The 13021-nt window shown below is 31.8% G+C and overlaps 1 protein-coding gene across 7 annotated transcripts in view; it reads right to left on the bottom strand.

The window, feature by feature from the left end:
* Positions 1 to 13021, bottom strand: part of LOC106067555 (serine/arginine repetitive matrix protein 2-like) — a 55343-nt gene that overhangs the window by 12639 nt on the left and 29683 nt on the right. For all 7 annotated transcript variants that reach the window (XM_056010662.1, XM_056010645.1, XM_056010655.1 and 4 more), the window contains exons 5-8: positions 11651 to 11850; positions 11368 to 11436; positions 1500 to 1524; positions 414 to 518 (exon numbers count right to left, since the gene is read on the bottom strand). In XM_056010662.1, coding sequence (XP_055866637.1) covers positions 414 to 518; positions 1500 to 1524; positions 11368 to 11436; positions 11651 to 11850 — 399 coding nt within the window. The remainder of the gene's footprint in view (positions 1 to 413; positions 519 to 1499; positions 1525 to 11367; positions 11437 to 11650; positions 11851 to 13021) is intronic.

Raw genomic sequence — 13021 nt, 5'->3', positions numbered from 1 at the left:
CTATTCAACAATGTTTGGGTCTTTGAATTGTTAAATGTATTTAATACCAGGTTTGTATGGTTGTAATTATATTTCAATTTCCCAGTCATCAAGACCATGTTATAGTCACTGCCTATGTCAGCTCCAGGGAAAGTTCTGGTTTTAGCTTTGTGAATGCTTGATTGAAAAGAATAATTTCACACAACTATATAAAGGAATATACCTTGTATAATCCACACCAACAACATCATAACATTAAAAGATATCAAATTGTGTATACAAAGTAATATGTTTATTGCTTCTATATGTACAAATGTGATATTATAAAAGGTAAAGGAAAAATCTGTTGAGAATTATAGTTGGATTTAATTTATTTTTGCCATGATTTAACAGTTACAGCAATAGATTTTATACAGCATAATAAAGTGTCTTACCTAAGATAGGTTCTAAGAGACCTTCAACCAGTTCCAGAGAGACTGACTTCTGCCCAACATTAGCAGGATCAACCATATTTCTTTTCTTTTTGCTGGACACTTTTTCTGAAACAAAATCATTTAATGTTTTAATAACTTAAAAAAAAAAAAAAAAAAAATGCTAAAAATATTTCAGTATGTGCTAAACTCAAGACAATTTACACACTATGATAATTTGAATGCATCCGATGGCTTTCTTCTTAGTGTAAATACAAAAACTTGATATGTTGTTGTATTTAAACTAAGTTGATAGTTACACCAGGAAATACAAGCTAAAAGTATTTAATACACATTATAACAGGTTTGACAGCATCTTTCAAATGTACAAAGACATAACATTTGCTGAACAGCATGGGAAAATATATGCAAAGCTTGTGGATAATAAAATTCATGTTGAATACTGATACAAATGTCCTAGATCATAGTGTATAGGAATGGTGGTGGTGAAAAAAGTAGAACCTCTGTAAAAATGAAATCAAATACAATCCTTCATACAAGTAGAACCTTATTTAGACTGTCATATGTTTAAGGTGTCTTTTAAAATGTCCTATTGGTGGGAAAGACAAAATTGTGATCTCATTGTTTGATTCCAAATTCCAGACATAACTAGTCAAAGAAAAAAAAATATCAGTCAAGTATACACAATCATATATCTCTTTTAAGTAAAAAAAAAACAGCCATTACTATACAAGCCTTTAATAAATAGAACTAACATATTTATATGATAGAACTTTATGCCATATAAATCCAGACTTACAGTGTCTATCAAAAGACATTGTGTATAATTTGCAACCATATTTCAAATATTTTTTAAAAAGTGAAAAAAAAAAATGTTTGTCCATTATATTTTTTTCACATTTTTAAATGAGGTATCAATATTCTGCAACAGTGTATGCAGTAACAATGAGTGAACAAACTCTATGTGTGTTTGAAATAAACAATACTCATGGTTCATAAAACCATTCACCAATGTTTTATTGTATATGAAGAAAACTAAAAATCCAATGCCAAATGTGAAATACTTCACTGAATAGTTTTGAAACTTACTGCCTTGTTTGAATGCTTCTAAAGTCTGAAAAGAAATTAAAAAAAATTTAACTTAATTAAATTTAAAAAGAAAACAAAAAAATTATTATTTGTTCAATAAATAACTTAATAGTAATTAAACCTTAGTACTTACAAAGCATATGAAGAACATAAATAGTCATATTGAAAAGTTTAGTACAATTAAGAGCACCATTAGCTTTTGGAGATATTTCCCTGTCCTGTAAATAAGAGGCATTACTCTTACACAAACAATCATTACTTACTGCAGGTTCAGCGGTTCTTTCAGATAGATCTCCAAACAAAATCTTTATATACACATAGATAAGGTTCACAGAAACCATATAGATATATTTACATTTGACTGAACAGGTTTGTAAATTAAAAAATAAAATACAACCAACAAATAGTATTTATATATCAAAACAAATGACCTTATCTCACAAAATGTTCTAGTTTACATAATAATTTAGTTCTCTATGAACTTCCCTTTGATCTAATTTTGTAACACTTGATTGATTACATAAGAAAGTGCAACAAATTCTAAACACTGATGAGTTGTACTCCATCTGATTGTTTCCCCTCCACTATATGTATAGCTTTATCTTTACTTTGACCACCTGATTTGATATTTTTCAACTAAGACGATAAGATCTATTTTCATTTGTCGACCATGCAGACAGACAATCTGGCCAGCGGTCTATTTACCGGTACCTCCTTATCTAATTTAAGCATGAGATGACTTTTAAATCAACAATGGGCTCCAGCGCATTCATCTCAATAATCTGTTTGTTGAACCTTAAGGGTGAGGCCTATGTGTTTGGTTTGTCTTACCAAATGGTGCGCTTATCTCACTTGACCTTAGGTTATTCATTCTAATTTGACCAATAAGGCATTTTTGGACCTGTTTCCGCCTCAAAAACTTATAAGGCTTGACTCATCCTAATCAGTTTTCACAGGAATGCTAAAAGGTTATGGTTCATAGTTTCTACATTTTCAAATGAATTTCTATATTTCCAGATTCTTGTACTGTTTGGGTTACTGTTAAGGACCCATTAGCAATCCCTAAACTGGAGTTCTAGTCTGGTCAATAGATCCTGGAAGAACCACTTATCTTCATGAATGGAGTAAAGAATCTCTAGATATGCATGAACTAGCTGAACCCTGCAACAACATTGTCCTGTTCCCAGGCAGTATCATGTCTGCAACCATTGCACCACAAGGGCATGTAACAACTAGCAAAACGCTGTTCTAGTTAGACTACTTATCTCAACAAGCAATTTCTCAATGCCTTTTCACCAACCCACTTAGACTCAGACATACAGGATTATCAAACCTACAGCATACAAGGCAGAAGGAACCACCTCTGAGGAAGCAACAACTGAACACTCAAACAATATAGAAACAATAGGGCACAAATATCTTTACTATCAGCAGCAGCCAAGTGATGATTTAATGTTCATATCGATCCCTAAAAATTAGTACAAGATGTAGCTATTTCCCCCTCCCCCACTGTTATCCCTTTTCCCCATTTTATTCATTAAATCTTAATTCTCCCTTTTATTATTGTATGTCGTCCTTGCGTCTGCTTCCCAAACCTTAAATGTGCCCTGGTATATGGCTCAAAGCTAGAACCCTATAGAACTAGCAACGTTTTCTCTAAATAAATATCTAATTAATTAATTTAATTACACCAGCGTCACAGAAAGACGGGTTTAAATTTTCAGAGAAGTGATTACTGACTTTTTTCACTAACTGGAATGGTTACATAATTCATATAAAAAGGGAAAAAAAATTAAATGATACTTTTAAATTGATATTTAAAACATAGAATGGGGATGCAGTGTTATGTTTGATAAAACTCAAAAAAAGTATTTAGAAATATGCAGTAAATGGTCAATAATGAAATATTTTTCAAATGGACATAATTTTTTAAATGTTTTTGTTTTGAATAAGATATTAGTAAAATGTAATTAGGTATGTCACAAAGACCTGATGAAATGAAACTCAGACATACAAAACTTTATACATAAATTGCATCAACTCATTTGCATGTACAAAATATCTCCATGACAAAGACAATGTAACAGTCTCATGTGAGCCTATCCATTATAAAAGCTGATTGAACTAAAAATTCTATCTTTAATTTACTTTGTTTTTAATATTACAATTTCATTGGCCTTATCAATAAGCTAAAAAAAATTTGGTTCATGCGGCTTTGTTCACTGAACACTGATGTCATAAGAAGAGCAAAAATGTAAATATACATTTTGTAAATATGTATACCAAGCATATCAAACAATTAAACTCAAGCATAAATATAACATGTAAACCTAGACTGATTCAGAGCCATGGATATGTTTGATGTGTAAACATCTCAATGCAAACCATATGAGCTATCTTTTTCCAAAATAAAGTCCTCTTTTGGTACATAAAGGATCTATTAGGCTAGGGTATATGGACACCAAAAATGAGTCTTAGTCAAAAAGAGAGCATTGAGAAATGGAAAGGTAAAAGAAGCAACAAACTCCAGCTAACAATCAACATCTTGATGAATCCACAGACTAATACAATTGAAATAGCAATATAAAGTGGTATCTGCTTAATTCAAAGAGCTAGGCAGCTGGGGTTACCTTAGAATTATCAGTCTCATTTGCACTTCAAAAAGAAAAAAAAATTAGATTGATATTTGATAAAATTACTTCCCTTGTTAACAAAATTATCAAACGTATTTGAAGTTAGATTTGTTTGTTTTTTTGACAAAATGTTCACCGAAATGATGTATTTCTCAGCAATATTTTCTTTGGAATTTTTTAAAAACTGTCTTTTCTGTTCCAATTGAAGGAGATTAGGAGTTTAAAAATATTGATGTAGTGATTTCTAAAACAACACAGCAATTTTATCTGGTATGTGATAGACACTTTGTGGGTAAGGGATGGAAGAGATGTCACTAGGCACACATATGCAGAAGAAATAATTAGTGCCTATGCATGATGTTACATTCCATATACATTATGCACACACCAGTGGCGTAGCTAGCAGTGTGCGGGTGGTGCGGGTCACACAGGGCATCAAGTGATGAGGGGCAAATGTATTTATTTCGCTGCTGTTTTTCTCCTATATGCTTCCTTACAATACATTTAAGCTGCAGTTTATCTTGAATCAATTTAATTACATTTGTTTAAAGCTCTGAAGCCAAGGTACTTTTACACTTTCTTCAGAGTCACATGGTACATGCATTGTTCAATGCTCTGTATTTTAATGAGGGACAAAATTGTTCAGTATACGGGTTTCATCTAAATCTAGATTTTATTAATATGCCTCTTAACTCTAGTTAACTTTTGTAGCCTATTTTCATTTCATTGTGATTCTTTTTAGTTTTAGTCATTCTGGAAAGATTTCACTACTTCTTATCAATTATAATGTCCATATTTTTACATTTTGACTTTTATTTTCGGTGCATTTTTTGTTTCATCTCGAGATCATTGTAATGTTGAAATGTAAACACAAACTCAGCAATAGGACAGGCAAGAAAGCTTTGGAAAGTCTCCTTCTTCCAGCTAATGCCAAAGTTTTGAGAAAGTGAATGTATTACTAAACAAAAAATTTTTTTTTTGCTACCCCTGCTTACTCTTCTCAACAAGGTAAAGTACTACATCTACATTTAAATCCAATGACAGATTCAATGAGTAATGGAGGTTATCTATAAAATGGAAAACTATAAATGAGACCAACAGAGCTCACATTCAGCAATCGCTTGGAGGGAACTTTTAGTTGTCTGCGAGTAGGGAACTGTATTGACAGCAAGGCGCCAAGGCGTAAGATTTAATTAAGGAATAGGGAAAGAGTACAGAGATTATCTAAAGAGAATCTTGGACATCATTCGTTTTCTCTCAAAGCAAATTCTGGTACTCCGTGGACATAGCTAAGTTAAAGAAGTAGTGGAGGGTCAAAAAAGAAAGCAATTTCTTGGATTTGGTGAAACCATTATCCAAGAACAAACCAATCCTGATATAACATGTGCTTCGAACCAAGCTTAGTTCCACACCGAATGCGTAAATGTCCCCACAAATACAAAATGAGTTTATTGTAATTTTGGACGATTACGAAATCAAATCCTACAGCAAGTGAAACAATTTTTTAAAATTTCATTTTTTTTTACAGTAGCCTACACCTGACATGTCAAGGCTGGATTAAACTTCCAAAATTAGTGCAATATTGGCTGCATGAAAAAAATACAACAGACAATAGACCTGACATGTCAAGGCTGGATTAAACTTCCAAAATTAGTGCAATATTTACTGCATGAAAAAAATACAACAGACAATAGCACGTAGATTCTGTAGAAACACACATATAAGAGCTACGGGTGGATTTTTTTTTTTCATTGGACCAAATTCTTCTAGAAATTATTATCAATCTTGATGGTATTCATAGAACTTTGACAAAAACAAATTTCCTATGAATAGAAAGAGACATCAACGTTGTCGCAGTTTGTTCAGAAGCCTCCAACTAACGAAACAAGGGTTGTTGAGATCTAGAGTTTTATAAAAACATATTCGCTAGATGAATCAGTCTCGAATATCGCCATCTTGATTCGCATATTTCTGACAACTGTGGTAAGTGTGGCTACATGCAAGCGAAATAGTTCTAAACTTCAGTTGATCAAGAATTACTTTCGATCGATTGATGACATATTTACGACAAACTCATTTGGCAATTTCGTTAATTGAACAAAAGCTGGTAGAAAAAGAAAGGTTACAAAGACAGTTTGTGTGGAAACACAAACTCAAAATCGGCCCCCGAAGTGGTCCAACCAGGCAGGTAAAAAGTCAGGTTTCAATATCTTCAGAAAGAACATCAGAATGAAATTCTATCGAAGACAAATGACAGAGAAGAATGGAGAAAGAAGGTTGACAAATCTTGTGTGGTGCCCTAACGGTCCAGCAGAGCAAAGGATAGGTGAAAGTGAATGTGAAGTTAAATGTGAACCTGGCCTAACTGATGTCTTATAATGAATTTCTAATTGATCTGTTTTGTACAGGGCCAATCTCTTATTGAAATCCTCAAGAAAAAACATTTCCATAAAGTTTTTTTTCTCCTTTAGTTCAATGAGACAGTGCTGCAGTTCACACGATAATATGAAAAACTACTTATTAATTGTTGTTTTAAATTATGTCCAACTTATATGCACACTAAATAGATTTTCGCTCTTTAAAAAAAGTAAACATTTTTTTGTGTGTTAATGTAGAAGTTAGTATGACAGAACTTACATAATACAAATGTAAACAAAAATATTTTGACAAAAAATCTAAAACCATTTGCATAAATGAGTTAAAAATATGGTAAATAATAATCTCCCCCATTAACGAGCCTCCCATGTTCGTTATTATGAATAGTGAATAGTTGTAAAAGTTGTGTATTTTTATAAAAAAAAAACTACTTGCATAAGTGATTTAAAAAATTAGATTTTTCGCTTTCAAAAAAAGAAAAAGTAGCTGTTACATCAGAACTTTGAATGGTTTAAAATATTATGATGTCGGATTTTCACTATCTTTTCTTGTCTAAAGGGGACGGACATACTGACGGATGTACAGACTTTCAACACAAATTAATAGCGTCTTTTCCCTTTTAGGGGGCCGCTAAAAAAGATGTTGATAAAATTATTGATAAATTGCTAGTAAGAAAGCACTAAGATTTATTTGTAGTATCTTTTTTTTAAAATAGATTTTTTTCCAAATTAACAATACTTTAACATTAAATGCACAATCCTTTTGGAGAAAAAAAGGACTTTTTGTTTGGGGGGTGGGCATCATGAGGACCTGCCGCACCAGGCATCAAATACCCTAGCTACACCACTGCCACACACATAAACACAATCCCATGCTAGATAACAGCGTTTGTAAAAAAGCTTAGCACTACTTTTGATGTATTATTTCAATTATCCAAACATAATTGTCTTCAAATCAGCAGATTAAAAAAAAAATAAATTTAACTAACAATGAAGTTAATTGCAATTAAAGGGAAGTTCAATATATTTTGAGTTCGAATTGTCTAGATCCCACTGTATGTTGAGCAGACTTTAAATTTGTATTGTCGTTTAACAATTATGTGTCTTTTTCTAATAAGGCTGTATGCTAATAATTTAAACAAAAAAGAAAAGTAACTCTCTTCCCCCACCCACCCATGCTAAATGAATCTAAGAATTTTAAGCAGACTTTATAAATGTATTAATACTTATTCAAACATTTGCATTTTCATAAAATTCTTTGTTGTCAACTTTGTATTAGTCCAAGTAGAAGCATAGAAACCAACAGGTCACAGTTGTATTTATACTCTCAACTTAGCTCATGTTTTTCTAACCATTTTGTTGACTTACCATGTTTCATTAACAAGGTTATATATCAGCATTTTAAAACATCTAATGAGGCCAGAACTAGGATCTAGTCTTCACAACAAGCTTTATTGATTAGAATTAGACTAAACTAGAATATTGCTTTGTATCTTACGTATATTAAGCATAATATTTTAAAACAAAGAATAAATATCTTTCATCTTCAGTAAAGTTACACAATAAATTAATGTATACATAAAGAATTTCTTTTTTTTTTTATCATAGAAAATATTTTTGCAATGAACTTTTAAAATAGATGCATTTTGGCTTTTTAAAAAATACTTTTTTTTTGGTCAAACCTCTTTCAGTTGTCTAGATTAGATTTCTGGCTAAAAAATAGAACACAAATACCAAGTAAAACAGCATTATCTAATACTATTAAGAAAATGCCAGCACAGCATAGCTGCAGTAGATTTCTATCTATCTATTTTGAAAGTAATTTCATTGTTTTATGTTCTTTTGTATATTTTAGCTTTTTTTCTAAGTGGTTAAAACGTTTAAAATTACTCCCCCCCCCCCATCCATCCATCCCAGTGGCACTACAGCCCATGGAGGGCTCTGGCCTGCTTCAACACATCCCTCCATTCAGATCTCTCCTGGGCCTTTCGTCTCCACGCCCTAACCCCAAGCTGTTGCAGATCTGCCTCCCCATAATCAATCCATCGCATTTGGGGTCTGCCTCCCCCCCTCTTTTGTTATATAAGATTCACTGGTGATCTCCACATATGACCTAATTATACTCTTTACACCCCCTTTAAGGCTGTCACACATTGTGAAATTGAGATGTTTTACATTTTATTCTTCTGATATTTACCAAGTTAAGTTTAAAACAGCAATACAGATTATGTGCTTTATTGCCTTCAGGATTGCATGTAATGTAAATTTCAAAATAACAAGTTATGGTTATTAGTTCATCTTATTTATTATTCATTTTTTATTAACAGAAATTATCATTCAATTTAATTTGTGGCAATTGGTCAGATTAAACATTAAGTGTATGAAACAGCACTGACAAGTTTTAATGTCCATTTATGTGGTGTGCGAAAATATAAGATGAAATTTAAAATCATACAAGTCATAATGGATAAGACGTCTAGTGATGAATTGCAGATATATGAATGTAAATGGTACAGTGGAGAAGATGAAAGACAAACAATTTTGAAGACTAACTGGTGTTAAAGATTGCTACAAAATTTGAGAGAAAAAAAAAAAATTTAATGAATTGTAAATTGTATCAATTATTTTGGATCAGTCATATAAAAATGTGTAATAGATCTAGACTAACAATAATAAATATGTGTGATTAGAAATATTTTTACCAATTTTTTTTGTTTAGCGCAATTTTATGCTTTTAGCTTTCTCTATGCGCTATGATCCTTTCACTTCTCTAGGCCAGTTTGGAAGGGGGTATCTGGGTGAAGGTTACCGTGATTGCTTTTTAAAATGTGTTTTATATGTTTTTTAAATTGTACAACCTGAATCAAACTCAAGGACTCAAGCCTCCTAAAGCAAATATACTAACCATTGCGCCAGAGAAGTGCTTATGAAAATATAAGGTTTCATAACTATCTAAAGATAGATTCAAACTTTCAAGAAACAACCTAATTCACTACACAAAATACAAAGGGGCTAATTCAGCTTATACCACCACATCTGCCGATACCTAACAAAGTAATTAATTACCTATAATTAATTAAAAAACAGGAGGAACTGTGGCTGAGTGGTAAAGCACTTGGCTTCCAAACAATGGGTCCTAGGTTCGAATCCTGCAATTTTTAATTTTGGGATCTTTAATCGCATCTGAGTCCACCCAGCTCTAATGGGTACCTTATTTGGGAAAAAGTATAGGTGGTTGGTTGTTGTGCTGGCCACATGACACCCTCATTAACCGTGGACCACAGAAACAGATGACCTTTACATCATCTGCCCTACAGATTGCGAGGTCTGTAAGGGGGAACTTAACTTTTCTAATTAATTAAATAATTGGTAAATTATTATTTTTTTTTTTTACTGATTCTTGTTTTGCCAGGTACAAGAAATAATTGTGCAAAATTTCCACTTGATCCAAGATTGCATTTGGGAGAAATGACATGTACAAAAATTGCACCTGGAAGAGTTGATAGAAGCTTATATAAAAGTAGAATTTGTTTTTGTAATAATCTTTCACAATTTTTTTTTCATTTAATAAAAACTACAGAACAAAAAAGTTTCAATTTGTTTAAAATAATGCAATACTATTTCTTCTAGGTTTGTAGCAATGGTTGGAACTGTATACTTTGTAAGCATCTTCTCCAACAGTTTGATTTTGTTCAAATTTAGAATAAAAGCAAAATATTGGAGCTGTATTATATAAAGTATACAAGTAATTCATATCATAAAGGGAGCTACTATCTTCTACCAAGCGTGTCCCCAGATGGAGGATAGGAGAAGGACCCTTAGCTGTGAATACCAAATAAACAGCCGCAGACCAACTGGTTTGCAGTCATGGAGGATGAGGTGAAGTATTCCAGTGGTTAGAATATTTGCTAAAAACATCTCAGAAATCCAGGGAAATGATTTGCAAAAAGCGAGTATAGGGCGCTCTAACTATAAACCTGGGTAGATGAATCTCATTAGCTAGGGATAGCAATTCATCTAGGAGAGAAAATTCTGAAAATAAACACCTGCTGCCTTGCAGATGATCTTGGGTGATCAAAGGCTATGGGAGCACACCCAAAAAGAAAAGCAGGCTGAAGTCGGAGTCAATGGGCCTTCTGGTACATAACACATTGACATGCAACCACATCTATGTTGGAGTGTCCAACAGTTTGATTTTGTTCAAATTTAGAATAAAAGCAAAATAGTGGAGCTGTATTATATAAAGTATACAAGTTATTCATACCATAAAGTGTAATTTACCCTTTTTGCCATTTTTTAGCATCAATAATTACATAAACAGTATTAGCATGTTACATGAGTGACACAGTTTGAAACACATCAATCTAACCTACTTATTTTTTTCTGCTAAGGATTCAATGCAAGGCAGTGGAGGACTTGCTGGAAGTAAGCCTTCAAATGCAGTCAATGCAACGATAGAATATAAAAGATACTCCCCTTTACAAGATGAAACCAAATATTAACAACAACTTTACCAAGGCGTGTCCTAGATGCTTAGAGGAAAACTTTAGTCTCAATGGCATCAGTTCACTTAAGAATATTCATTTCACCAATTGTATCTCTGTTCACTAAGAAAATTCATTTTACCAGTCTTCTTATGTTGGATTTAATTTGTGTTTCTATCTTCTTTTTTTCCCCACCTAAAATAATATTTGTGGATTTCACCACAGATTCATAACAGAAGAATAATTACACATGGGTGAATTTAGGACTATATTATCAACCCTTTTTGTTTTTTTAAGCTGATCCTTTAAACAAAAGCTGATTTTGTTTAAATACTGTTAGTGTAAAATCTGTCAATACTGAATGTTAAATACTCACATTTTTATGGCTTCTCCCATTCAGATGATCACGAAAATTCCCCATTGATGTTGTCTGAACCTGGCAAAGCTGCAAACAAAACGACAATTGGTAATAGTGTAGTGCATGTGTACTGCAATGATACTTATTTTTTTTAGACCTGTTCAACAAATGGACAGTATCTAAGCAACAACCACAATAAAAATTTAACCTAACATTCAAACACTTTTCTCATACTGTCTAACAAATGGACAACACTTAACAGTTTTAATGTAGACAAATCTATGTGTAGTGTAGATTGTACCTTGCAAAATAACTCTGGTTTATCTGCATCTTTACCAATGTCTGATGGAAGTAAATCTCTTGCATGGCAGGGGACATCATCCATCTCTAAATTTGCTTCTTCCAGCATTGTTTCAGTTATGCCATACTCCAAATAGTCATCTGAGTAAGTTATAGCCTCACTACTCTTTTTTCCCAGGTATTTTTCTTCTTCATTTTCCACTGAAATTGAAGGTAAACTCTAAGTTTGACAGTTAAACTGTAATTATTGAGTAATTATTTTAAATTTCTGAATCTTTAAAAAAAAAAAATTCCTTTTTTAAGTTTACTGATTAAATAAAAAAAATCACATTATTTGTGAAATTAAAAACAATATGGTCTTAACAATTCTAAGTAAAATTTGAATATTCATTATTTCAAATTAAAAATTGTAATCAAATCAAAGTAAAGTATTCTTTCATCATTTTCCCTACACTCTACACACATATTAGTTTTAAAAAAAAAGGCTTTGGAGAGATGTATTTTATTCCTGTTGATTGACTCTCAACATTATATTATAACATTGGGAGTTTATTCATAAGTAAACAAACAAAAAAAAAGTAGGCTCTCCTGACTATATCTAGATCTATATCTTTGTGGGTAGATCTTAGATCTAGATCCTTTTAAGTTAATTGTAAGTCCTGATTTATATATATATGTCTACATCTATAGATCTAATCTAGATTGACTAGATGATCTAGTCTAGATTTATTGATCTAGATTCTAGATCTAGATCAAAGAGGGTCTCTAGAGTAATCTATAGTATAACAATCTAGATCTAGACTAGAGTAGGCTTACAGATCTAGATCTCTATAGAGCCTATAGAACTAGATATAAATGTAAATCTAGATTCTCAAATTAGTAGTTTTTTTGTTTTTTTTTAGATCTAGTTTTAATAAGTTAAAATAACACTGACTGATTGCAGTTGTGAAAAACTAAATCTAAATGATAAATGTAATCTAGATTCTATAAGATCTAGATTCTAGACCTATACAGATCTACTCATCTAGAGATCAACTTTCTAGATCTAGCAACTATCTCTACATTAGCTTAGATTAATCTGATCTAGATTTTGATAGTAGATAGATTTAAATTCTAAGTAGATCTAGATCTATATATCCGATTCTATCGCAATAATTTGAATAAAGATATATTTTGATTTAAAGCTGAGTCTAATAATAATGATCTAGTCTAAGATCTAGATTCTATATGATATCTAAAATTCTAAATCTAGATGAAATGTATCTCACTCTTTAAATCGAGATCAAGAACCCCAGACATATCTAAATCTAGTCTAGATAGACTGCTAGAAATCTAGATCTAGTAAAATCTAGTACATATATCTAAATCTATA

This window comes from Biomphalaria glabrata, chromosome 1 (assembly GCF_947242115.1).
Source record: "Biomphalaria glabrata chromosome 1, xgBioGlab47.1, whole genome shotgun sequence".
Lineage (NCBI taxonomy): Eukaryota > Metazoa > Mollusca > Gastropoda > Planorbidae > Biomphalaria > Biomphalaria glabrata.
Note: the sequence above shows the minus strand (reverse complement) of the source record. Positions and strands in the feature narration are given on the sequence as shown.